Here is a 27,331-nt window from a genome sequence, read left to right on the forward strand (position 1 = left end):
CAATGTATTTATCTGTCTCCAAAGTCTAACAACTCCAGTATTACGTGATGTAAAATAGCCGAAAAAGGATATCTCATTTATAAAAGGTATTTCCAACAGTGACTAACAAGATGAAGAAGGGGGCTACACATAAGCCAAATCATTACAAATATTCATTTACTGTGCTTGAAAATATTATTCTTTCATTACAGATGGCTTAAAAAGCACTGGGAGAATGATTAACTTATCAGATAGTAAATATAAGTACCGTCCAAGTGCTAGTAAGTTAGCATGGAGTGAACATTCAGATAATTGTCAGTTATAAAAAGTGACAATGGTATGAATGTAAACAAAATAACATAACATAAATACACTGCAAGTAAAAGTACATATAAATGCAAATTCAGTAGTTATATATTCAAAGAGTAAGTGCAATATACAATAGTGCATAAATAACTTATATAAACATAAGTTTACTTGGATTTAGCTTCAGGGTCTTCAGCTGGGGAGGCATTCCTCTGTTTGCCCTGTGAAGGCTCTGAAACAGTTCAGGTGAGGAATAAAAGTTGTCCATGTAAACAACATGACCCTTCTCCAGCAGTCCAGCATTTCTGAGGAGATTGATAATGGCAGAATGGCCTATGCCCACAGCCCTATCGAACTGATAGGCTCCTCCAGTGTAGACATCCCACAGGTACGTGTAGTTAGTTTTCGCATCAGTGAGGACAAAGTTTTTCGTTCCAAAAGGGTAGCTCTTTGTCGGAATGTACTGCCTAAAAAAAATTCTTCCGCGATAGGAAACCATAGATTCATCTATCATTGGATTTTTCCGTGGGTAGTACTCACATTTGAAGTTTCTCAGCACTTTGTCCAAAAGAGGTCGAAGTTTGAAAAGCAGGTTGTAGTTTGGGTGTTCTCTCTCAACTCTCAAAGCCTTGTCATTAAAATGTAAACAGGAGCTGATGATTTGGAATCGATTTCGGGACATGACACAGGAAAAATTCGGTGTCCACATCAGTGACTGTCTGTCTGAACTCCAGTAATTGGCAATTTTCATTTTTTTCAGAAGTCCTAAGATAATCTGTATCTAATCTGCAAGAAAAACTTCCATCTCTGCCGCATCTGTGGGCTTCCATTCCCTCAGGCGAGCGTTCGGTGCTAGCTCGAGAGCTTGCACAGCCTCAACATACCTGTTGGTTTCAGTCGCCATCAGATCGATCATGTCAGGTGAAAACATGGACAGAAAATAATTCACCGGATCACTGTTACTCCATACTCGCTGTGGATCAGGCCTGGGAAGGTTTGAAAACTCCCGTCCTCTTCTTCCCTCAGAGGTGCCTTGTCGTCTCCTGGACAAGCTAGCATCAACCTGACGTCATTCGCCGCTGCCATGGAGTGCCCTCTCTCCCTCCTCCTCCCCCTCCACCTCTCCCTCCTTCTCTCCCTCCTCTTCAGCCACCTCTCTATCAACCCCTCCAGCTCCTCTTCTTCAAAACCAAAAAACTCCTCCTCGCTGTCACTGTCCCAACTAAAAAACTCACTACGTACAACACTCGCCATTCTCTCGCTCTGTGATCACCAATAACACGCTACAATAATAATAACCGCGAAATTGGCTTTTATAGGACTGGATATGCAAATTAGGTAAACATCAACAACCACACAGATCATCTTTGTTGACTTTGCTGGCTCGGTTCCTTGTAGTGATATCCTATTCCTACAGACCTGTGTCACTTATGTGGAGTTGACAGCGTAATGTAAAGTAGTTAGCTAACTTATTCACTTTTGTATAAGTAAATGACAACCAGTTTCTCAGCAATGTCAATCGGTCAGCCCCATATACAGTAATGTCTGTGTATGTCAAAGAGTTTGAGGTAAGACATTTCATAAACTTGTATAGCTAGCTAGCTAGCTGCTTTGCTTTCGGTTTGCTTTGCTTTCGCTTTACGTTCGGTTAAAACCCACATCGGTATCCACATAGGAAGCTATGCTATGCTACTAATTTTTATTTATAATTACATATTTTATGTTGATAACTAATACACACTATGATATAATTATTGGCACAAATTATTGATTCAGATTTCGATGCACTGCACTTCAATAGTTGCATAATAGGTAGCTAGGTGAGACCTCAAATTCGATGTACTTCTTCTTCTCAAATTCGATGTACTCTCCATGTACTTCTTCAATGTACTTCTCTAAATTGGCTGGCTCCAAGTTACATTTGGTTTTGCGACCAGAGCAGCTGCCATTGTTTCTGAAACTCAGCAGCACCGTATGCAAACAGACAGTTGGCAGGAGAAATTACACTCTTAACTCTGGTTTTCATTATGAATTTATTTAACATTCAATACACATGCATTGAAGTGTAAAACAAGAAAGGTTGAGAGTGTAGGTCGAGCTGCTGGAGATGGGTGAAGCTCGTTTTGGTTGAGAGTGTAGGCTGAATTGCTGGAGATGGGTGAAGCTCGTTTTGGTTGAGAGTGTAGGTCGAGCTGCTGGAGATGGGTGAAGCTCGTTTCGGTTGAGAGCGTAGGTCGAGCTGCTGGAGTTGAATAGTGCTGTTGATGAAGTTGCAGGGCGGTGACTTTAACTCCTGGCTCCTCAGTCCTAGGTGTGATTGGTGCTGATGCTGAGCTTCTGGGGGTAAAAATAAATCCCCCTCCCTGGCGGACTTGGTGGTGCTAAGCCTGGCTTTTGCTTTTAAAACTCTGGCTGCATATCTTTTGACTCTTTGACAACGGGTGTTTACCATCAACGCAGAGGAAATCTCATCACCCTCATCATCACTTGTCCCTCGTCACTCCTTGTCACTCATCTCCACTGATCTTATCTGTCTTGTGCATGGGAAGCCCTCCTGCTGCTGTGAGTGCACCAGCCCGTTGTATGGAACCTGCAAATGTCCTAGCACACAGTGTAGAACCTCCGAATGTACCGCTACACTGTACACTGACAGAATATGTAGAACATGTGAGTGCAATGGCAGACTGTGCAGGATTGTCAGTGTGCTAGCAGGGTATGCAGGATCTGTGAGTGCACCAGTACACTGTGTAAGACCTGTGGGACCCCTCACTGCCCTAACTGGCTGAACCTGGCCACGGTGAGTCAGGTATGTGTTGAGATCCAAAGCACAGGGCTATATCTGCATACAGCCCCTCAAAATGGCAGGGGGTGCAGAGCCAGCCCCTCACTATGGGAAAGGGTGCAGAGCCAGCCCCTCACTACGGGAAGGGGTGCAGGGCCGGCCCCTCACTATGGGAAGGAGTGCAGAGCCAGTGTCTCACTGCAGCGGTGTGACCACTGTCTGCCTGCCAGATGGAGCTTACTGATGGACCGCAGCGTGAGCTGCCTGGCTCTCTGCTCCCTGCTGGAAAGCACAACAGAAAGAGAGAGAAAATCTATTAATGTGCTGGCTGCTTGTCGGAGAGCAGTGTAAAATCAGTGTGCAGAGACAGGCTGGCTGCTCACAGGAGTGCAGGTTGCATTCAGTACGGAGAGACAGGCTGGCTGCTCACAGAAATGCAGGGTGAGTTCAGTACAGAGGGACAGGCTGAGTTGCGGGAGTGCGATATGTAGCTAGTTGTGGAGAGCAGGGCAGTCCCGAATACCATTTGGGCTCCAGAGCTTCGGTAGTAATCAACTGCGAATATTTGAAGCTTCGGGCATCGGGGTGCTGAGCATGACTCGGGAAGGATGATCGCCTACTTTTTATTTCCCATCACTGTGATGTTCACTCTTGTGAGTGAGAGGGATGTCAGGTGCCCAAGCTGAGATGGTAGGCTATATATATATTTCCACATTTTAACAGTACAATTAAAAAGTATAAATGTAGTGCAAGAATGTGCTGACAAAATGTAGCTATTTTGCAGTTCGTCTCTATTGATAGCCTACATTTAGCAAAAAAAAAACAAAAAATGAATATCTGAATCCCAAAACTGAAAACCGAATACCTACCCAATGAACGAATACCCGAATAGTCAAATATTTGGGTACAGCCCTAGTGGAGAGACAGGCTGGTTGCTTACAGGGTGGGCTGAGTGTGGAGAGACAGGCTGGCTGCTTACAGGGTGGGCTGAGTGTGGAGAGACAGGCTGGCTGCTTACAGGGTGAGCTCAGTGTGGAGAGACAGGCTGGCTGCTCACAGGGTGAGCTCAGTGTGGAGAGACAGGCTGGCTGCTCACAGGGTGGGCTGAGTGTGGACAGGCTGGCTGCTCACAGGGTGGGCTGAGTGTGGAGAGACAGGCTGGCTGCTCACAGGGTGGGCTGAGTGTGGAGAGACAGGCTGGCTGCTCACAGGGTGGGCTGAGTGTGGAGAGACAGGCTGGCTGCTCACAGGGTGAGCTCAGTGTGGAGAGACAGGCTGGCTGCTCACAGGGTGGGCTGAGTGTGGAGAGACAGGCTGGCTGCTCACAGGGTGGGCTCAGTGTGGAGAGACAGGCTGGCTGCTCACAGGGTGAGCTCAGTGTGGAGAGAGAGGCTGGCTGCTCACGCATGTGTGGTGTGTATGGTGAGCTGAGTGTGGAGAGACAGGCTGGCTGTCCCTGGCTCCCAGTTGCCCTCAGGCTGCAGGATTGATGGCTCTGCGTCAGGGGCGGGGGGTGGCAGTTAGTGTGCTGCAGAGCTGTGGAGTGCAACACAGCTGCGTCATCACTCCGTTGCAACCCACCTTCCCGTGTTAGCTTGGCACTGTGATGTCATTCAAATTCTGTAAGGCAGAACTCCAGGCTGTCACTTATCAGGGCACCTGAGACTGAAGAGTTTGCGTTGTGCTAATGAGGGAACATGAGAAGAGAGAACCACCCACAAGTTTTGCAGCCAATCACATACAGTTCCACACACTTGCAACCCTGGTCAGAATCCTGCCGCTGTGTGTGAGACTGCTGTATGATGTGTGCATGGACAGGTTGGTGTAGGTGTAGGTGTGTGTGTGTGTGTGTGTGTGTGTGTGTTTTCAGTGCATTGACACATCCACACACCCCAACTTACTTACAGGTGCTGTCATTTGAGAAGCACCAGTGTGTGACTATGCTACAGTGCAGAACTCTGTAGAGAGAGGGAGAGAGGGGCAATCTGGGCCTGTTACAATGTGGGCAGTGTCCTGGTGGTGGTATTGAACAATGTGCTATTTTCTCAGTGGCTGATTTTACTGATCATTTCCTCCTCCCGACATGGGCCAGTGCTGCTTTTGTTACAAACAGGGCAGTGAGGCTGACTCAGCAAATGGCAGCTAATGAACAACTCCAGGGAACCTGTGACTCAGCCGTCAGCACGTTCACTATTTGTGTGCTTGTGGCTGTGGGTCTGTGCTTGCAAGTAACCCAGCAGTCAAATGTTTAGTTGTTAATAATGGAATCCTGAGCGCTGATGTGTGTTGTTCCAAGTCGGCCAGGTTTCGAGCCCCCCCCACCCCCCGGTGCTAACCGTGTCCCCCTCCTCCTCTTCCAGACCACATCCCAGAGGACCTGCGGGACCCCTTCTACACGGACCAGTACGAGCAGGAGCACATCAAGCCTCCTGTGATCCGGCTGCTGCTGTCCAGCGAGCTGTACTGCCGTGTGTGTGGCCTCATCCTCAAGGGGGACCAGGTGGCCACGCTGCAGTCCCACCAGTCCGTCATCCAGGCCCTATCCCGTAAGGGTATCTATGTAATGGAGAGCGATGACACGCCCGTCTCCGAGTCTGACCTTGCCTGCGTGCCCATCAAGATGGTGAGCATCCCAGGGCCATTTGGGTCGGGGGGGCGGGGGTTGATGTCCCTGATGGGTATTTGGGTCCCCTTAGAGGGTAGCTGGTTTTGTGGTTTCACTTGCCCCAGCTGAGAGCTCAGTCTGACTTGTGTGTGTTGAATGTTGATGGCGGCAGTCTGTTTCTCAGGTGATACAGCAGGATGTAAGCTATCCAGCTCTTCCGGCCGTAGATCTGTTATCTAATGCCCGATTAGCCACACAGTAACTGCCATTGTTCATGCCATTGTATTTACATGTAATCTCGCTGACAGCGGTTTTTAATGCAGTTGATCCTGTGAAATATTTTTGTGTAATTTAGTTTTTGTACAGGTATGTGGTGGGCGGCAGTGTAGTACAGTGGTTAAGGAGCATGACTCATGACCGGTTCGATTCCTGCTGGGGCACTGCTTGTGTACCCTTGGGCAAGGTACTTAACCCCCAGTTTCCTCAGAAAATTTCCAGCTGTATAAATGGATAACATTGTAACTGATGTAAGTTGCTCTGGGTAAGAGTGTCTGCTAAATGCCAATAATGTAATGTACGCACTGCTTGTCTGCTGTGTCTGTTGAACTGGTTAAATCTGCTTCCTCAGTCTAGCATGTTTGTTATTACTAAAAGAAGGATGTTATCCTGGGTAGCTGCAGAGCGTTAGATAACTGTGATGCAAATACACATCACGGGGGATTGTTCACGCTGTTTTGAATAACTTTGCTAATACGCAGAATGACATCACTGTGCAAATATCTAGCTGGTTTGAATAGTGGTAGGCTGGTCTCGTTTGAACTGTGAGATAGTAGGTGTTTGACTGCAAAACTTCCACAGCCATTGTCTGTACTACAAGAAACGTTACTGGATTCTTACCACTATCAGGCCGTTTTCATATATGAACTCCGGACAAAGTGCGGAGAATCAGGTCCGCAACTTGGCCGGAATTGCCCTTTCACACATGTAGCACGCAACAGGAGATTGTCTGTGACAGATGCATTCTCACCTACAGGAAATACTCCGCTTTGGTTTTGGTGAGGGGTGGTGCCTGGGTAGACCGTGCAGGAGGCAGGACATGACGCAAAAATTACGCTGCAGAAATCGCAGTGGCTGTATTCGAAACCGCCTACTGCATACTGTGTACTGCATACTACACAAGTATATACTGTATACCGCATGCTATTTTTCAGTGTAGTACCCATTATGCGACCATTAATAATTACATTTGTAGTATGTTATGTTGTCGCTTGAAATCATTGCGAATTTAGAAACGTCCAGATTTCCTCGAGGTATTTTCCAGTTAGACGCCACTTGCATTGTCGCGAGTGAAAAGTATTGACGAGATCACCTAAAGTATTCGCGAGTTGAAGTATTTTCAATTTTTTTCTTTTCAGTGTCCTACCTTTTCGTGGTACGGGTACATAATGTGGCACAGAGGAGGAGAAGGCGAACATAGCTGTTGTACTTTTGGGCAGCCTATAATAAAATCACACATAGCCTTCCAAATGGTGCTACCGGTATACATAATTTATTATTGATTATACATTTATTAGAACAATAAGGTAAGTTTTTGTTGTTTGCTATGTAATGTTAGGTCACCAGTTCACCTATCTCACTATACCTATCACTATTACTTAGCTACAGCTTAGCTAGCTACTAACCAGATATTAAACTACTAACCAACGTTATTAATCATCGTAAGAGACAAATTTTGGCAGTATAGCTATAGCTAACTATCTCTTTAATGATCATTGGACTCAAAATAGCATGTATTTGGACATTCGCAATGTCAACGAAACAGTGGAAAGCTATGTACAGACACGTGGAAAAGAGTACGAGGCAGATGTTTGTATTCTTCCGGTTTTGCGCCAGTCACATAATAGAAACGTCATCAACACGCCCACTCGCTCGCGGTGGATTGTCCGGAACGTTGCCTGCTCTATTCACACATGGGCTCACTCCGACATGAGGCGGACTTTGTACTAGGGAGCTGGCAGAAAGAAGTCTGTCACATGTCCGGTCCGACTGATTTGGACATTTGTGTTCTCACATACAGCTCCTCTGGCTAAGGGCTGGATACGTTCCGGCGTCCAGTGCATGTGTGAAAGGGGCTTAATTTCATTCTAATACCATGGCTCTGCTAGTCTGTGGAATGAACGTATGAAGAAATGCAGCTGGATGGTTACTGCTGTAATGGCCATGTAAAGGCATGTTTCTGCTAGTGAGGAGTGAGTGAATGAATGAAGAAATGTAACTGAGTGCTTACCACTGTGAGCTGCTGGAAGCTCCAGGGTTCAGCGTTTGGCGTGTAACAGTGACGAGATCTGTGTGTCACAGTCAGCCTGTGTGGCTGAGTTTTATCATCAGCGCCCAGAGATGAGTGCAGGAAGGCCATCTGCTGCCCTCCCTCTGCCAGTGTTCCCTGGCCAAACTCACAGCGGGAGCAGCAGCAATGCGCGTGCCCTCATCCAGGAGCCCCCAGCGGGAGCGGCAAGCCGAGCGTTCCTCCGTCAGCGGCCAGAGAAAGCCGGTTTAGAGATGGACCAATGCGGATTTTCACTACTGGGTTTTTTAAGACCAGGCTGGCTCTGATAATAAGTGGTCACATGTCTGCTAAATTATGACCAGTTTCCACCAGTTTCCAGGTAAAACACTGGGAGTATCCATATGAAACAGAAACTGAATAGAAATGAATGGTTTTCGCTCGCTGTTTCAGACCAGCAAAGACAGAAAAGATCAAAGGAGTGCAGATGAACTCGGCTGCTGACAGTGCCTTACTGAAGCAATTCCGCACGTCTCCGTTTGAAGCCTCTGTACTTCCTGTCTCCCTGCACCACCTCTTTTCCCCCTCTCCCTCTCTACTCTGCTACTGCAGTGAGCTCTTTTAGAGCAGACACATTCATTCACCCTGCTCCCTGCCACTCTGGCTCTGTTCCTGTGTATGAAGAATAGTGACAGCACAGCACTAGCTGAGTGCTCCTCATTTAACTGGCAATGTATCTTTTGTCAGTCATCTTTGAGACAACACAAAGTTATCAAGTGTGATCCGACCATTATTTTTGGTGTTGACCAATGGAGCGATTTTCCTCACATTGTTGATATTTTCACATTCTGATTGGCTGATGTCAATGTTCTGCTGGTTGCGAGGATGTGTCCATGTGGCTCCCCTGTGAGGACTGCTATGACTCAGCAGGGTGAGCAGCGGTCCCAGCCTTCCTACAGTCTGATTACTCCCATTTTCAAATACCACACGTATACACTGCGTCTGGTTACTGACTCTGCGTAGCTCCACCTCCTTGATCAGGCTGCCATGGAAACTGATCATCACCTGGGCGTCTCTCGCCCATCTCCCCTTGGCCGGGTCGGCCCTTTGACAGCGTCGTGTTGCACTTGTGGGAGAAGGCGGTGTGTAAACAGACTCTGTGAGGCTAAATCCTATTAAATGTGTTAAGAAAAGCTCCGGAACATCACAGGCACGCGCTACGTGCTGACGGAAGCCGCAGCGCCCCGCTCCAGACTGATGGGATGGTTTCCATGGCAACCCCCTGAGCTCACCGGCAGCTTGGAGGCTGTATGTGTCTCAGAGAGAGAGAGAGAGAGAGAGAGAGAGAGAGCGCTAGCAAGCGCTTCAAACTAGCGTTGCTACCTGAGAGAAGGCAGGAAACAGCTGTAGAGGCAGGGGCTCATAATGTTGGACTACCCCACCCCCCAAAACCATCACATGGAGTCTTGGTGTATTTGGAGGCAAGCACTGTTCAAAATGAAATAAAGCACACTTCTACTGGCTTCTAGGATAAATGTGACTTGCGCATCCATTGAAAGAATCATTCTCAGTTGTAGTTGATTCAATGTATAAATCATCTGGAGAAATACCAGATGACTGGAAACATGGCAGTGTAGTACCTATCTACAAGAAAGGAGACCGGACTGAACCAGGAAATTATAGGCCTGTCAGCTTAACTTGCATCGCGTGCAAAATACTGGAATCCATCATTAGGGATAATTTGGAATTATTCCTGGAACGAAATGGTGTTCTAAATGATAGCCAACACGGTTTTCGCAGAGGGAGGTCGTGCTTAACAAACCTCCTGGACTTCATTGAAGAAGCTACAGCATGTCTGGACTCAAACCAGGCTTATGATATTATCTATTTGGACTTTCAAAAGGCATTTGACAAAGTTCCGCACAAGAGACTCATATTGAAAATGACATCTGCGGGAATTACAGGAGCTATCACCGAGTGGGTTCGAAGTTGGTTGTCTAATAGAAAGCAGACTAACTGTGGGAGGAATTGTATCAGAGCAGGGTCCTGTATGAAGTGGAGTCCTGCAGGGATCAGTGTTGGGGCCTTTGCTATTTCTTATATACATAAATGATCTTGATGCAGAGGTTAGAAGTAAAATAGTAAAATTTGCAGATGACACAAAACTAGGGGGTCTAGCCAACAGTATAGAATCAACTAAGGTAATACAGGAAGACCTAAACAGCATCCAAAAGTGGGCAGATACCTGGCAGATGACTTTCAATTTAGATAAATGTAAAATCTTGCATGGAGGAAATAAGAACCTTAGACAAGACTACTTCATGGGTGGAAAAAAACTAGAATGTGCTCAATTTGAAAAGGACTTGGGAGTAATGGTTGACCCAAGCTTAACAGGATCTAGGCAGTGTGCTGTAGCAGTATAAAAGGCCAACAGGATGCTGGGATATATAGCCAAAAGTATTGAGTATAAATCTAAAGAGGTTATATTGAAATTATACAATGCCTTAGTCAGACCACACCTGGAATACTGTGTGCAGTTCTGGGCACCGCACTATAAAAAAGATACTGAAGCTTTAGAAAAGGTTCAAAGAAGGGCAACTAAATTAGTTCCTGGCATGAAATATAAATGCTATGAGGAAAGACTCAAGTTACTTAACCTATTTAGATTAAGCGAGAGGAGGCTTAGGAGTGATTTAATTGAGGTATTTAAATTTATAAAAGGAATCAATAAGGTTAACTATAATAGATTCTTTAGGGTGAGTTCAGTCTGTAAAACAAAAGGACATAAATGGAAACTAGTTAAAAGTAAGTTCCGCACTGATGTAAGGAAATATTATTTTACACAAAGAGTTATCAATACATGGAATAGGTTGCCAGGTCATGTAGTTGAGGCAGAGACCCTTGCTGAGTTCAAGTCTAGACTTGATGCAGTTTTGGATACTCTTTAATTAAGAAATGGCGAGCTTAGTTGGGCCGAATGGCCTGTTCTCGTCATCATATGTTCTTATGTTCTTATAAGGAGCAGAGCTAGTAACTGAAAGGTTGCAGGCTCAGTTACAGGCTGGGGCACTGCCGTTGTACCCTTGGGCCAAGGTGTCTTATCCACAATTGCCTCAGTAAATATCCAGCTGTATAAATGGATAAAATTGTGACCTACGTAAATTGCAGGCTAACATGCCTGTATAATAGGGATGGGACAATAAATCGAAATTTCACATATCGTGATCCAAAAATATTACAATCCATTTCGTAAGTCAGAAAATGATATTGCGATATTTGCTACTTTGTATCGTACCCTAATCTTGCCCAATGATGCGCTACTAACTAGTTAATGCAAGTAGAGCTTTACCTGAATATGTCAAGTTCACTTGTCTCTCGTTGCCCATTCACAACCAAGAAATATCTTTTCATTGGTGCTTTTGGTCCGAGCTAATTTTTGCCAAACATAGCTAATGTTTATTTCTGTTGCCGATTTGCATATCGCAAAGATACTGTATGATGTACTTCTAGCCATAAACAAACTTTAGGTTGATGCATAATTGAGTTAAACAAAACTAATTTACCCACCACACACACACACACACACACACACACACACACACACACACACACACACACAACACATCTACACACACAAGTACATCTGCAGTGCACATACTCTGAAATTCTGTGCATCATGTGTTGTGTAGCAAGGCAGGCCCATCCACACACACAATCCAGTGTTATCTCAGAATTATTTGAGAGATTTATTATTTATTATTTGAGAGTATTTTTTCAGAGATACTGCTTCTCAATGACAGTGAGTAAAACTTTATATTTTGGTACTGTTTAGCATTTGTTGTAAATCATCCACATTTGTTGTAAATCATCCACATTTGTTCTAAATCATCCACATTTGCAGATGCATTGTTGAGAGCTGTATTTCATAGCCAGTGACTGCCAATAATCTGTTGTTTCTCATGCTCTATTGTTGTTCAATACTTATATATGGACAAAAGTATTTGGCCACACCTGTTTTTCAAGGTTTGAGCTAGGCCCCTTATCTTCAGTGAAGGGCAATCTTAATGCTTCAGCATACCAAGACATTTTGGACAATGCTATGCTTCCAACTTTGTGGCAACAGTTTGGGGAAGGCCCTTTTCTATTCCAACATGACTGTGCCCCAGTGCACAAAGCAAGGACTATAAAGCCATGGTTTGATGAGTTCGGTGTGGAAGAACTTGACTGGCCCGCACAGAGCCCTGACCTCAACCCCATCGAGCACCTTTGGGATGAACTGGAACGGAGATTGCGACCAGGCCTTCTTGTCCAACATTAGTGCCTGACCTCATAAACGCTCTAGAGAATGAATGGGCACAAATTCCCACAGAAACACTCCAAAATCTTGTGGAAAGCCTTCCAAGAAGAATGGAAGCTGTTATAGCTGCAAAAGGGGGACCAACTCCATACTGAAGTATATGTATGTTTGAATACAGTGTCATTACAATGTAATGGTCATGTGTCCGAATACTTTTGTCCATGTAGTGTATTTGATATATCAGTTCAAAATAATAAACATTAAGAGAAACTTTGTTCCATTTCATTTTTTTCTAGATTTATGTCACCAAAGTCTTTATTATAGTGTATTTTGTTAGACAAATTATAACTATCACAAAAACGAATTACATTTTCATTAAATGTGAACTAGTAATTGCAAACATTAATCACAAATGTTATCTATAGTGTCTGTGGTTGAGATAAAGACAATATATGTTAAGGATTTTTATGTATTTTATATTTCTGTAGTGCTTTTAAAACCTCAATAATGTCCTGGGTCAATTTGACCCGAACAGTGCCAAAGGGTCCAAAAAGTGAACCTAACACAAGGATTAAGCACAACGCTGAGAGTGGTAACGTTGCACTAGTGGTGTGTGTGACGTTTCAGGAAACAACCCTGACTGAGTTTGTAATATAAGCCGCAGCAAGTGTGAAGTGAGTCGAGAGCAACGGTAGAGAGAGCGGACCACTTTTTCGTTTTGATCAGAGACTAGACTTGAAGAGATGGCAGCAGCTTCAGCAACACCTGAACTCATTGACAGTGGGGACCCGAAGTGGAATATGGAGGTATGGAGTGGACGAAGAAGACGAGTCCCTAAACACAGTAGCACCGCTGTGCAAGCGCTGTTTTAAAGTGTGTCTCGCAAAGGAAGGCAACATGTCAAACCTGGCCAAACATCTGTTGGACAAACATCCCGACCTTTTCAAGGAATTCAAAGACCGACAGGTGATAGTTGACTAGTTCACTCCCCTGTTATGTCCATGAAAGAAATACAGAGTGATCGAAAAGCCTCTCCGCAGTAGTAATATACATACTCATACATAGCCTACATATTTGCATAGTGCTGAAAGTGTCGTCCATGACGTCGTATGCAAATAACGGTGTCGGAGAGACCGTCACCTAACTGCGGAGAGACTTTTCGATCATGCATATGCCCCAAGCTAGCAAACAAGTCATCACAACATCCCCTGTACCCACAACAGAAATGAATTAATGCACACATGCATCTCTACATAGCAAAGTCACAAACGTGATTTTATACAGAGATTTGGCCATTGCCCATTTAATGCTTCATACATAGCCTACTGTATAAAGACAGCATTGGAACTCTTATTTTCTTTTTTGTGAAACATTAGCCTAAATTATGATATAACCTAGTCCTAGATTATGATATATCTAATCAGTCTCAAAATGTTTTCTAGGTATGGTATCTCACAAACTAATTAGGTCCTCTGCTATGACAAATTTATCACCATAATTTTTCTAACCCCTTTTTTTCAACTACAGAAGTCTAGTGCCTCTCTGGCTCAGAGAGGTAATTGTACGATTCATGATCCGTATAGTCGATTATTCGTTTCAATAATCGATAGATTATTCGACTATCAAAATAGTCGTTAGTTGCAGCCCTAATTCTAACCTTAGGCTTCTTCTGCTCTTGCATCTCCTCTCCTGTCTGTTGCCTTTTCTCTACTGTTTTCTGTATTTTGTCATGTTTCCATGTTGTTTACACATTATGTAACAACCAAATCTGCCAAGTGTGTTATAGCAGAGGTCTCTGCAAGCTTATATTTTTCAGGACAGTTTTATAATTGAAAGATACTGGTTTCCAACCACTGGATCAGCCTAAATGTAGTTATTGAATGTTTATTTTACTTGTAATTTTTGTTGTGTTTATTCATTTATTTGTTGTATTTATGACACTTTTGTTGTATTTCTGATCTTTGAGAATTTCTGTTGTTACTTTGATCTCTTTATGTGTTGTCTAGTAGAGAACTTTATTCAAATGAGAATTTATTTTGTATTTTGCATGGCTAGAAATTAAATATCAATTCTGAATATTCATACTTTGTCGCTGAACTGTTATCAGGCTCTATCAAAACATGGTGATATTGAATCGCGAACCTCATATCGTATATCGAACCGAATCGTGAGATAACTATATTGTCCCATTCCTACTGTATAACTGTGACAGCAAGGGGTGTGTCCAGAGCCGGGCGGCCCTATACGCTCACTATGCAAGCTGTGTAGGGCCCCGCAAATTACACAAGGGCCCCTCATGTCGAAGCGGGTGTCAATGTTTACAACTTCGATGAGAGGATGAGGCGGAACTATCCTTCTGGTCATGAAAAGAGGAAAAAAAAAACACCATAAGTGTTAATTGCGGGAACAGCAATTAGGTAAACTTGTGTCCTCTCCTCTCCAAGTTTGATTTCAGCAAATAAGAGTAACGTTAAGTTGATGTGCTAGTTTGCAGTGCATCCTGTAGCGTAACATAATTGTGACTGGTCTCGATGCAAATATTTTCACACACACACACACACACACACACACACACACAACCACTCCAGACAATTAAATTAAATAAGTGGTGGGTAGAGATAATATTTATTTTTAACCCTTTCGCGCGTACGGTCACACCTGTGTGATTTGCCGTTTAGTGCATATGCTAAAACCAGTGCGATTAGAACACTAGATTGGAAGAATTCTAGCTAATTTTAGCTTTGAGAAAACGATTTAATGTTAAAAAAATATAGCAAATGCTAACTGAAAACTGTGAGAAGCTTATAACGCTAATGAAAACATAACGAACCATGTATCGTTACATGCGCGTATTTATGCTACATAGCACAAAAATATGATCCGTACGAAAGGGTTAATAAAACATGCAGTTTTGGAACATTTCAATAAGGACAAATAAAAATACATAAAAATAGGCTATCACTTACAACCGTGTTATACACAAGGTGTGAAGGCGGTTTATATAGCTATCACAATTACAAGTAATTTTAGTGATATCGTTGAATGGTTAGCCTACTTTGAAGACTGCATGAAATGGTCGATGCGCGAGAGGGCCCACCTACACTAGTAAAGCAGCAAAAAATCGCCTTCCTTGATGGGCCCCTGACAGCTTCTGGGCCCCGGTGCGCTGCACCGGTTGCACAGTCAATATTTACGCCAGTGAGTGCATCTGTCTGTCTTGCTAACCTAGCTGGGCAGTGCATCTCTTGGTGCACTTGCTTAGGGCCCCAGGAAGGTCAGGACCAGCTCTGGGTGTGTCACAGACCAACAGCAGTTCAGCTTTTGCATGACAGTGACAGCTTGCACTGTCAGTACCTGAGATCCTCTGCTTCTGAATGATCAACATTTCTGGCTGTGCTGTGTTCTTTCTCAGATGGGACACCATTGTCCAAGTGCACCCTGGTCCTCCCTCATAGAGAAAACATCAGCTCGTATAGCCGACTACCTAAAACCACGTGGCACTCTCAGGACACAGCTGCGAGCCAGCAGCCAGTCGCGTAAATGAGTTGCGTCAATTGTCCAGTCAGCAGGAGCGTCTGGGAGTCCAGAGGCGGTGTGTCTGTTCAGCGTCAGACAGGTAGCTGCATTCTCCAGCTATGCTGCTCATCCACGGTGATAGGTTCCCAGTTTTATTCAGTACCCTGTATAGGTGTTGTATGTGGTGTGTTATGTCTCCTTTCTACTATTACTGTGTCTGTGGTTTGTGTGTCTCTGTGTGGTGCCTCTGTGGTGTCTGCAGCGAAATGGCTCTTCCAGGGTTCCCATGGCACAAGATCATTTGTCTCCGGCCCACCACTTAACTCTCTCTAACACTTAACTAATTCTTTGATATGTATGACCATGGACTGTATATCAACACACACAACTTGATTCTATGGAGACTCTCTCGGCACAGACAACCTGAATGTCCTGAGTTTGTCTCTCATTTGTGCATTGAAATAAGCATCAATTCTCTTAAGAGAAGTCGTCAGCATGTTCTTCATTGTCTTGCATTGAGTTCCATGGAGAAGGGCAAAATATCCTAACAACGTTAACAGTAACAATATGCACAATGTGTCAGTTTAACAGCCTCTCTGCTCCCTGACCCCGTCCCCCACCCCTGTGTCCTTGTGAAAGAAACGCCCACACCACGTCCTCGTCCTGCCGTTAAAAATAGCCAGGCGTCCGCTGCCCCTGCCAGTTCACCGCTGAAGCATGAGGTGAGCGCAGTCTCCACCCTGCCAGAGAGGGTCTGACCGCAGCAGCCCATGTCCCTCACTCTCAGTGACAAAGTCCGTTCGCTGCGTAGAGTACAGGGCAGAATGCACTGCATTTGCATTAAGTAGGCATCTTCAGCTGTGTGGTCAGGCCATGATCCAGACGAGGGTCATTTCCCCTCTGTGCGCCTGAGCTGCGTCTCACACTGCCCTGGGTGTAAACGCTGTAACGACGTTTTGGTGCCTCGGTGCTCCCTCACAGCATTCACTCAAATGGAATTCCTCAGGCCACTGTTACTCCCTGACGTCACTCTTTCTTTCTGCTGTTTGTTCTTGCCTAATTTGGGTGGGAGTATTTTTGAACACCGGCCTTCTTGTGACCTGTGATGAAAACATTCCAGATTTTTTTTTTTTGAAGTAGAAAATAGCCTAGTAGTCTGTTTTGAAAGGGAGTATTTCATAGAGCTAATACTGCTCTGACTGACCAGAGGTGGCCAGTGTTCACCTACTGTACAGAGCAAAGGGTTTTCTCAGCTCAGTTCTCGTATTACCAGTAATCTATCACATCATTTCATCAGTTGATTTTCCCATGTTGTAATTAATTTTGCAGAATACATCTGAAGAATTGCAGTTTTTCCTTGTGATTGTAAAATTGTGATTTATTTGCTTTAACAGATGGCTGTTGGAATGAATGACCGTGTATATGCCTGACAAATATATGAATCAGCAATTTTTCAGTAATAATTCAGGCGTGCCAGTTTTGACCTTGAGCTTTTACATTTTTACGCACTCATGCAGCGATTGCAAAATGATGAAGCTGTTGGGAAGATTCGCCCCAGCTCCCTGACCAACACTTTGCCCAGAAATTCACTTGATAATGAGGGAACCTTTCATTCAGGCAGAGAGGTCAAATTAGTAAATGCACTACATGCACATGCATAACTCATGTGATGCATGATGGTATCGCACAACATCAGTATTGGCCGATAAAAGCTTAAGAAGTTAATTATCGGCATTGGCAGATATGAAAATTTCTGCTGATGTGTCTGGCCAATAAGGTGACGCGTTAACTATGCACACGCGATGATGCTAAATGTTTATTATGAGCACCAGCAACAAGCTTCAACATGTCAGCTGCATGGAAGTATTTCAAAGTATCTGAAACAGACAAAATTGCTATTTGCAATGCTTGTAAAGCACCAGTGAGGTGAGGAGGGGTAAAATATATAGCTAAGTTTCTCACTCTGGGAGGATGCTAGCTGTGTGCTGCTAAGCTTTTCTCTGCTTCTGGAGGGGCATGAGACCATTTTTAAATAACGCGGCTCCGTAAGGGGAGAATGCAGTTTGAAATGAAAAAAGAGAGCCCGTGATTGTCGTGCTCCTGTTTTGTAACTCGAACGGAGCTCCTAATGGTTTTGACCCACCCCTAGCTAAGTTCTCACCCTGGGAGGATGCTAGCTGTGTGCTGCTAAGCTTCTGTTTGCTTCCAGAGGGGCGTGAGACCATTGTTTAATATCGTGGCTCGGTAAGTAGGGAATGCAATGGAAAATAAAACAAGACAACCCGCGATTGCCTAGTTCCTGCTTTTGGACTCGAACAGATGGTGTAGTTTTTGTGTGTGTATACTTACACAACGACACTGGACAGTGAATATCTTTTTCTGTAACTCTATTGTGTCTCTGCTCATTCAAAATAATTATCACGGCTCCATAAGGAGAGAATGCAATGGGAAATAAGACAGCCTGCGATCGCCGTGCTCGTGCTTTGGGATTTTAAAGGAGGGCCTAATGGTTTTGACCAACCCCTAGCTAGGTTTCTCACCCTATGATGATGCTAGTTGTGGGCTGCTAAGCTTCTCTCTGCTTCCGGAGGGGAGTGAGACCGTTTTTAAATTACGTGGCATCTATATATATCTACACTATATCGGTATCGGCAATCGACCAAAATGAGTTTGAAAATATCGGCATATCGAATATTGGCAAAAATCCAATATTGTGCATCCATACATTCTGATAGGTGTAACTTTAGTGTAGATGGTGAAGATGATACTCAATAAGCCGAGTCCCTCTCATCTGAAGACAGCTCTTCCGTTCTCACTTGAACACCTGAAACACTATCCCTTTAAGGAACTTTTCATGTCTCAAAACTGTCTCCTCCTACACTATCAATAAAGTAATATAATGATTTAATGCACTTGTTAGCTGTACCAGCTAGTTTGTTCCTTTTCTGGCCAACCGTTGAAACCTGGTCATGCAGCCCTTCTGATTGTTGACTCCTCATGGTTTTTTGCTTGCATTGTACTCTTCCTCACTTGTAAGTTGCTTTGGATAAAATGTCTGCCAAATGAATGAATGCAGTGTAAATGTAAATATTTATATTTCAAGATGGGCTCCTTCTGGGGAAATTTGGCATATTGGACCTTTGTTTGGTTTTGACTTTTTTTTATGGCCGTTTTTAAAGGAGACTTTATAGGTCTCCTAAGATGCTAAAACTGAATTAATTTTTTTTTTGTAAGCGCAGGCTGCGCTCGGCAAGCTCACCAGTGCATTATAGCTGTTGCATGTAGTATTCATGGGGCATGTTTGGGTGATGAACAGTTTTAAATGGATAAAAAGCTTGTGTGAACTTAAATTTGGAGGCCACGCCCTATGCATGCCAATCTGTTGGAGTCCAGCATTTGGGCATCCTGTGTCATGGCAGATCTCGTATCTCCAAAATTTGGTGTATGTTTTGGTTGTACTCTTAAAGATACAGTAATTTTTAAAAAATTGTGCTCAAGATGTCACATGGTTTGGCAGCCATCTGGGGCGAATGTATGATAATGTACTCATAACCGTTTCTGCTGATTTGTCTCTTGCATAATTATTAATCTTCAACTCTTAAATTTTGTCATGTAACAGCAGTTTGATAAGTAAATCTGTGTTTGCTTTTGACCGAGTAGGCTGCCGTGACAGCTATATGATGTATTGGAAAGTATAGGTTCATGTGGTTCAAAGCTTGGTCTCCTGATCCATTACTCGTATTACCTTCAAGTATTACAGACAGTTCCATAGTGTGACGTTGTTCTGACACATGAAATCAGTTGTTCTTGCTCACATGGCATGGTGTCTATATTGTGTATGACATTCATACATACAGGTAGATGAGTGTTAAAGCCATTTCTACTCATGTATGACTTGCGTAACCCTCAAATATAGCAGGCCCATTCACCATGGAATGGGGCTCATACGCGACTTGAAATTGTTTGGATCATGTGCTTTGGCAGCGTCATTGCCTGTGACAAATGTATGTATATGCATTGTAACCCATTTCTTTTTATTTGTCACTCACAGAAGCTTCAGTCCTTGTGGATGGGCTCACAGTAGATTGTTGTATGTGAATGGGAGTTGCACACATCGTGCATGGTAAATGTGGTGATGTGCCTCAGTTGGTTTCGCTCACTTGCTTGAGCTTTGGTGACACTTGCATTACCTGCAAATTGTGCCTGTACAGTCATACATAATGGCCAAGTGGCCAAAATACATGCTAGCCTTACTATAGAAACTACTCAATATGTTAACTGTGCATTTCATCTTGGAAGCTTGTGAAAGTGCTGGCAAACTCTAGTACATGCTCGTGTAATCTGCACACTTACCTCTCAGCATTGAATAGAAGGTTTTGATTAGTGGTTGTGTAATGCCACCTTTGTTTTATTTCGGTGCTCTGGAGGACCCTGAATAGAGCTAATCACAGCCCCGTCCTGCAGCTCCTCAGCTGGGATTACTGGACCTCTGAGGATGTGCTTTACATTTAAGCCCTGTGTTCCTCATCGCCGGATCGGCCCCTGCACCATTCACACCAGGGTTCCTTCTCATTATTGGCCGAGGTCACTCTCGGGCAAACGGGATCATCCACTCAAAAGCCTTTCACACATGGGGAACTTCCGGTGAGGCACAAGGCAAGATGACGGCACAGCACTGAGCACTGACACAAAACCCTCCTTTTTCACGTTCATTAGGGCTCATACACGGTCTTAACACAAGCTTGATTTGGAGAAAGACTTAAAGACATGACCTCAGAAAAAGATCCAAGGTCAACTAAGAAACAAGATACCAGCTGACAGCACCAAGCTAACGATTCATCCGAGGAAATAGCTATGCTAATCAAGCAAACAATGGCAATGGAGATGGAATCTCTGCAAGAAACGGTAGCCTACATGCTAAAGGATTCGCTGGAAAAAGCTCTCAACCCCATAGAGAAGCTTATGGCAGAGAATGGCAACATTCTCCGGTTGTTAAAGGAGCACGGTCTTCAACAAAATAGACAACATTTAGGTTAGCTTGCACAAGAACGAGAAAGATACTAGATCCTGTCTCGTGGGGGTGATTAAGTTACGGAAGAAGCTTAATGACTTGGATGACAGATCCAGGAGAAACAATGTGCAGCTGGTCAACTTACCGACAGGCGCTGAATGCGATGATCCGAGAGGCTACCTCCAGGAGATGCTGCCTAACTTGATTCCAGCGATCAAGAACTCCCACAGCACTCCGTTGGAGATCGATAGAGCATATTGGATCTTTTCTAACAACACTTCAAGACCGTGAACCACGGTTTTCAGGCTTCTACACTATACCAACCGGCAGGTTATCCTGGAGGGCATGAGGAAAGCCAAACCTACTCTCCCTGATGGCACCCAGCTGCAGTTCTTCGCCGACTACAGCCCTGGGACGATGCAGGAACGGCAGAAATACAAGGAGATCCGCGCTAAGCTTCGACAGAAGGGGATCGACTCATTCCTTATATAACCAGCGATTTTGAGAGTGAATCACAAGGGCATGAGGATGTCGTTTAACTCGGCAGAGGAGGCAAAAGAAGCCTTGAAATCATCGGTGCTGGGAGGTATGGAAAGGGCACATGCTCCTCAGGAGGAGATGGAATTGCATTAAGGCTGTTTTCACACTTGGTCCGTTTTGCTGGTCCGAACTCGAGTGTGATTATTCCCCCCTCTCCCTGCCCCCGCTGGTCTCCTTTCACATTACATTTTTTGGTTGCTAACCCTAGTCTGTTTACGTCATCAACACGTGACGAACGTGCAGCTTTTGTTTATCAGTGTCGCTAGGCAAATGTTATGTTAAATGACATGAATTTGATATACATGACAGATTACTTTCTGTCATAGCCTATTTGCCAGCCTACTCAAAGGCCTGACATTTTTTACAGCTTTATGTCAATCTGGTGTACTCTGCGGTTACAATAAAAAGATTTACTTTCATAAAACAATCCACTTAAATGCCATATCAACTTTTACATTACCCTGCATCTTGTTAATTGTCTGATATGTACCACTGCTATAGCTCTTTAACATAGAAATGATAAAAATGCTGATGAAACACATTGCATTATGTTATATACATGGAGATGAGGCAGACTGATTTACAATTATCAAACTTAAATTTACCACTGCAGTACAGACCTGCATCACTGAATGAAAAAAGACACTTAAACACATTATATCATATGCATGGACATGAGCTGTTTTACAATTATCTAATTTTAATATTTACAGATATTTACATTTAGAGATATTTAATATTTATTATATTTATTTATTATGAAGAAATCCATTGTGTCATTAAACACAATTTATGGCCAGTTCAATTTAAGAAACTTAATGCTTAAGCATTTTGTCTCAAAAAGTACTATTTACTGAAAAATAGAATCCAGTTACTGAAAAATAGTAACATTTTTTTTTTCAAAACCTCACTCCAAATTTAAGTTACAATAATCCAAATTCTTCCACTATTTCAAATTTGTTGTTGATCCCTCAAATGAATATAAGTAGCTGGGCAGTATCTTTGATGTCCGTGCTTTCGTCCAGCGCAATCAAAAAGTACGTAAAGTCCTTTGCCCTTTTTGACAGTTCAGCAGTCGACTCTTCATCAATGACTTCCACACGCTGAGTAACTGTGCGACGCGACAGACTCACATTTTCAAACTGACTTTTCTTGTCAGGGCACAGTATGCTAGCCGCCTCTACCATACAGTCTTAAAAACTCACCATCTGAAAATGGCTTGCTGTGTTATGCGATTTTGTGTGACAGCATGTAGCTAACTTTTGTTGCCGATTCTTGGATTGTAGACTGCTTTGTAAAAATATTCTGCCTGGCAATTAAGTTGGAAGACAATTTCAGGGCTTTTTCTTCTCTTTCCCGCTGTTACGGGTATGCCGTAACACCCGCGAAGACAAATTTGTGGCATAGTTACGATACGATACGATATGATATACTTTATTGTCCCCTTAGGGAAATTTGTCTTGGACTCATTCATTTCGATTTAACTGATTGTTTCAGCTAACGTTATGAGCCTGTCACTTGCAGCTGGCAGCGTTTGTTCCAAAAAACAGTTGAGAGTGTCTTTTGTTGCCATAACAACAGCTACTGCAACATTTTCGCGATACAAAATGGCGAGAAGGAGACAACTGGCTCTCGTTCAGGATCAGTTACAAACATGATAATTACGTGAGGCTTTGGTATTTTTTTCTGTGGCGAGACACCATTTGAGTAGATAACATACATTGTTAGCGATCTAGCTGGCTATATATTTTTTACAGAGCTAACGTCAGCTAAAAGGCTAGTTTGGCTAACGACAAGCAGTAAACACAAACACCAGAGACTCCTAGGATCCGTCCAATTTTACTCCAAACAGCCTCTTTATGATGAATGTTATGATACAGTTTAACTGTCATGTTGTACAGTTCACTGTGCTCAGAAACTAGCACAATTAACTTCTCCACTGCTACCTTCTCCATTTTGGTGGTTGTTTTGGGAAATGACAGGTGTCACTACTCCGCTTGTGATTAGTCAGCTGTCAAAAAAGTGCTTGATGTAGGGCATTTTTTTCTGGGAAGTTGAACTTTTTTCAATTGAATAAAACGCCCTGAGCTGCAGAAAACAACGCCGGTGATAGTGTTAAAAAAAATGCTCAGGACATTTTTGAAAACACGGTCTACTCCATAGGATTATTAACATTATTATTATTATTAACATTATAACATTATATAATTATAACAGACGCTGACAGCTTCAAAAAAGACGCTACATGTGGACACAACCTAACGTGGCTTTTTTTTCGTAGTTTTTCCTTCGAAGGTGTTGTGGGCTGGATTAAAATAATATGTGGGCCAGTTCCAGCCTGCGGGCCATATGTTGCCCATGTGTGGTCTAGAATATATCTTTTATTTCTAAGGTGATATTCAACATACCCAAATGTCATACTCTATCAAGAATTAAGTTGAAAAAATGGTAGTAATGAACTACCATGTTCATTTTGGGTTATGTCTTCAATGGACTTGTTCACATTCCTGGGTGCGAGATATGACGTCATTGATGTCATTGCTAAGCGACGGTCTATTAAAGCAACAGTCTCCCGCAAGAGAGCCATCTAGAGCCATTGGGGTCTCACTGATTATGTGTTACACTATATTTGAGACGGGAATGATCCAGGGGAAGATTAGCAACACAGATAAATTAGAAAATTTGTATCTATTTGATAGATTTCTATTTGATACTATTGTATCATTTAATGTTAGAGGACTAAACTCTCCCTACAACTGTTCAGAGATGTTAGATTTCTTGCAGAAAGAAAATAGATATCACGCTTCTACAGGAAACACATCTTAAACCTAATGACATCGTCAGGGTTCAAAACTGCTTTTATAAACCCGTTGTGACATCAGGTGATGGTACTCGTACAAAAGGACTTATGAGACGTAGCATTAATGTACCAGATGAAAAGACTGGCTTCTACAATGAAGGACGTCTAGCTTTTTGATGTACGTCCATTCAGCGTAAAAAAAGTTGCATTCATTAGCCTATATGCCCCAACTATATTCGTGGCTGAATTCTTTCCCTTAGTTACCTCACAGTTATTGAAGTTAAATGACTACCAGCTGTATGTTGGTTCAGACATGAATGCTTTGGTAAACAATAACCTTGATAAATCTTCTTCAACTATATCAAACTCTCAAGAATGTGCTTCCAAAGCACTTAACCTCTTTATAACAGATTTAATTTAGCTGATGTGTGGAGGGTGCATAATCCATCTGCTAAGGACAATACCTTCTTCTCCACAAGACATAAAACTTTCTCTCTAATAACAAATCAAAAATAGGGCTACTAGATGGAGGTTTAACTCCACCCTTCTAAAAAAACGATGAATTTCTAACACAATTGAGAACAAAACTGACAGAATTTTTAAATTTAAACAAAAATAGTGTCTCAGATATGACAGTGGTTTGGGCCTCCATCAAGGGTTTCAAAAGATTTCCACCCTAGAAGAAAAATGAAAGCATTTGGAGAATGACCTCCAAAGAAGATACACTGTAACAAAAGAAAAGAGCTCAAAACAAATGGTAAATGGACTGCATTTTTATAGCGCTTTTCTACTCATTTGAGTACTCAAAGCACTTTACAGTTATATGCCTCACATCTACCTACCAGTGGCAGAGGCTGCTATACAGGCTTACCAACTGGCCACTGGGAGCTGTTGGGGGTTCAGTGTCTTGCTCAAGGACACTTCGACACTCTGCCAGGATGAGCCAGATTCGAACCAGGGATCTTCCAATCCCCAGTCGACTGCTCTACCTCCTGAGCCACTGTCGCCCCCCAAATCAAGCAGAATTAAATGATTGATTAAGAAGCAGGGCAGAGTATATAATCCATATAACCAAACATAAGTATTATGCAGATGGCAGGAGACCGAGCCATCTTTTGGCATTAACTCTCAAACAACAAGAAGCTAAAAATTGTATACCAGCGATTATATGGTGGACATGCGAATGTGGAGTGGTATCTTCAACATAGGAAATAAATGACATTCAAAAATTACTTTAAAGAATTGTATATAAGTGGCTCAGTTCCTTCTGAAAATGATTTCATCAATTTTTTGGTGGGTTGGACCTCCCTACGTTTTCATTAGAGGACACCAAAACTCTAGACTCTCCTGTTACACTGGATGAGCTACTTAAAACAGTTAAAGCTACAAACAAGGGCCGTACGCCAGGTATAGATGGCATACCTGTGGAACTTTACCTAGCACTTTGGGATATTCTTGGACCAGTATGGTTAGAAAATTATGCTATTGATAATGGCGCTTTCCATGGAGACCTAAACACAGCCCTGATCACAGTTATACCTAAGGACCCCTTGGAATGTGCCAATCACCTTCCAATCTCATTGATAAATGCTGACCTCAAGATATTTACTTGAGACAGTAGTTGGGAAAATAATTAGCCCAGATCAAATGGGCTTTATCAGGGGACGTCTCGCCTCCGATAATATTCGCCAGCTCTTACACATACTGAGTGCAACACATAAAATCCCGCCTGCCTGTGGCCTGCTATTCCTAGAAGCTGAAAAGGCGTTTGATTGCCTTGAATGGCCATATCTCTGGAGGGTCCTAAAAGAATTTAAGTTTGGAGATAAATTTATCAATATGATCCAAACACTGTATGGTAATCCTTCAGCCTTGGTATTATGGGAGGAGGCTTCTCAGAGTTATTTGACATAGAACACACGGCAAGGGGACCCTCTGTCTCCTTTAATCCTTAATTTATCTATCGAACCGCTTGCACATTTCATTAGAAACTCTCCTCAGATCTCCCCTATTGCAGTAGGTGCAACATCACATTCAATATCACTTTATGCGGACGACATTAGTTTATACGGCAGATGTTCAACAAACTCTCCCCTATGTTTCAAAAACACTGGAGCAATTTGGATATCTTTCAGGATGCAAAGTTAATCTGTCAAAATCAGCACTGATGCTGATTAATACAGACAAATGTAAGGTGCCTCTCCCTCCCCAGATTAATGTTATAAATGGTCCTCTATTTGAGTATTAAAGTTAGTACTTCCCTATCGTCTGTGGCTGAAACAAATTACTCTTTAATTTTGGAAAAAAAATAGAAGAATATATTAATAGATGGAGACACCTGCCAGCATCAGTCCCGCCTGTATATCGGTCATCAAAACGAACATCATACCCCGCATTAACTTTATCAGCTCAGTGATCCCACTTGCACCTCCAGCAGGACTCCTTACTACGATGCTATATTTGGAACGGTAAACGACCCAATATAAAGTGGTCGGCTCTTCAATTCAAAAAGTTGGACGGGGGATTGACATGTCCAAATTTTAAACTGTATCACTGGGCATTTATATTAAAGAGTTTTAGCTATTGGATGGAGGAGGATAAAGTTTCTTCTTGGAAAAATATAGAACAAGAGTTAATAGCACCAATAAGGTTAAAGGACTTTCTCCTTATAGGTACGTCTGAGGTTTGTATTACAGTCCAATTTTAACCCATATGCTACAATTGTTTAGTGCAGCAGAAAAATAAAAGTGTATGGTGCGAGCCTGGGATAGGGATATATCTGAACTGGAACAAGACTTAGACTGGGATGCAATTTGGGATAATGCTGCTGGTGCTTCAGAAAAACCAAATCAGTGTATACAATTTTGTCATAGAGCATATCTAACACCGAGAATTAGACATCAAATGGGACTGGTTCCTGAACCATATTGCTCATTTTGCCCCTATGGAATCGTTGGCTCATTTATACATGTTGTATGGGAATGTCCAGGGGTTTTTGGTTTGTGGGGGAAGGTTATTAGTACTCTTGCAGAACTAACAAGGGTACAATTACCAACGGACCCTGCTGTACATCTTCTAAATGGTGATTCCCACCTTTCCCTAATGGAAAAACATGCAAAATCTGGCTGGCAGGTTTGACTGCAGCTAAGAAGATTGTAGTCCAGCGTTGGAAACCTTCTCATGATATTTCAAGTACTCACTGGCTCTGTAG

The 27,331-nt window shown here is 43.0% G+C and overlaps 1 protein-coding gene across 4 annotated transcripts in view; it reads left to right on the forward strand.

Annotated features, from left to right (window-relative positions):
- The window catches only part of LOC118778538 (calmodulin-regulated spectrin-associated protein 1-B-like), a 70,017-nt gene that overhangs the window by 20,938 nt on the left and 21,748 nt on the right, over window positions 1-27,331 (forward strand). For all 4 annotated transcript variants that reach the window (XM_036530109.1, XM_036530110.1, XM_036530112.1 and 1 more), the window contains exon 3: window positions 5,428-5,690. In XM_036530109.1, coding sequence (XP_036386002.1) covers window positions 5,428-5,690 — 263 coding nt within the window. The remainder of the gene's footprint in view (window positions 1-5,427; window positions 5,691-27,331) is intronic.

Source organism: Megalops cyprinoides, chromosome 5 (assembly GCF_013368585.1).
Source record: "Megalops cyprinoides isolate fMegCyp1 chromosome 5, fMegCyp1.pri, whole genome shotgun sequence".
Taxonomy (NCBI): domain Eukaryota; kingdom Metazoa; phylum Chordata; class Actinopteri; order Elopiformes; family Megalopidae; genus Megalops; species Megalops cyprinoides.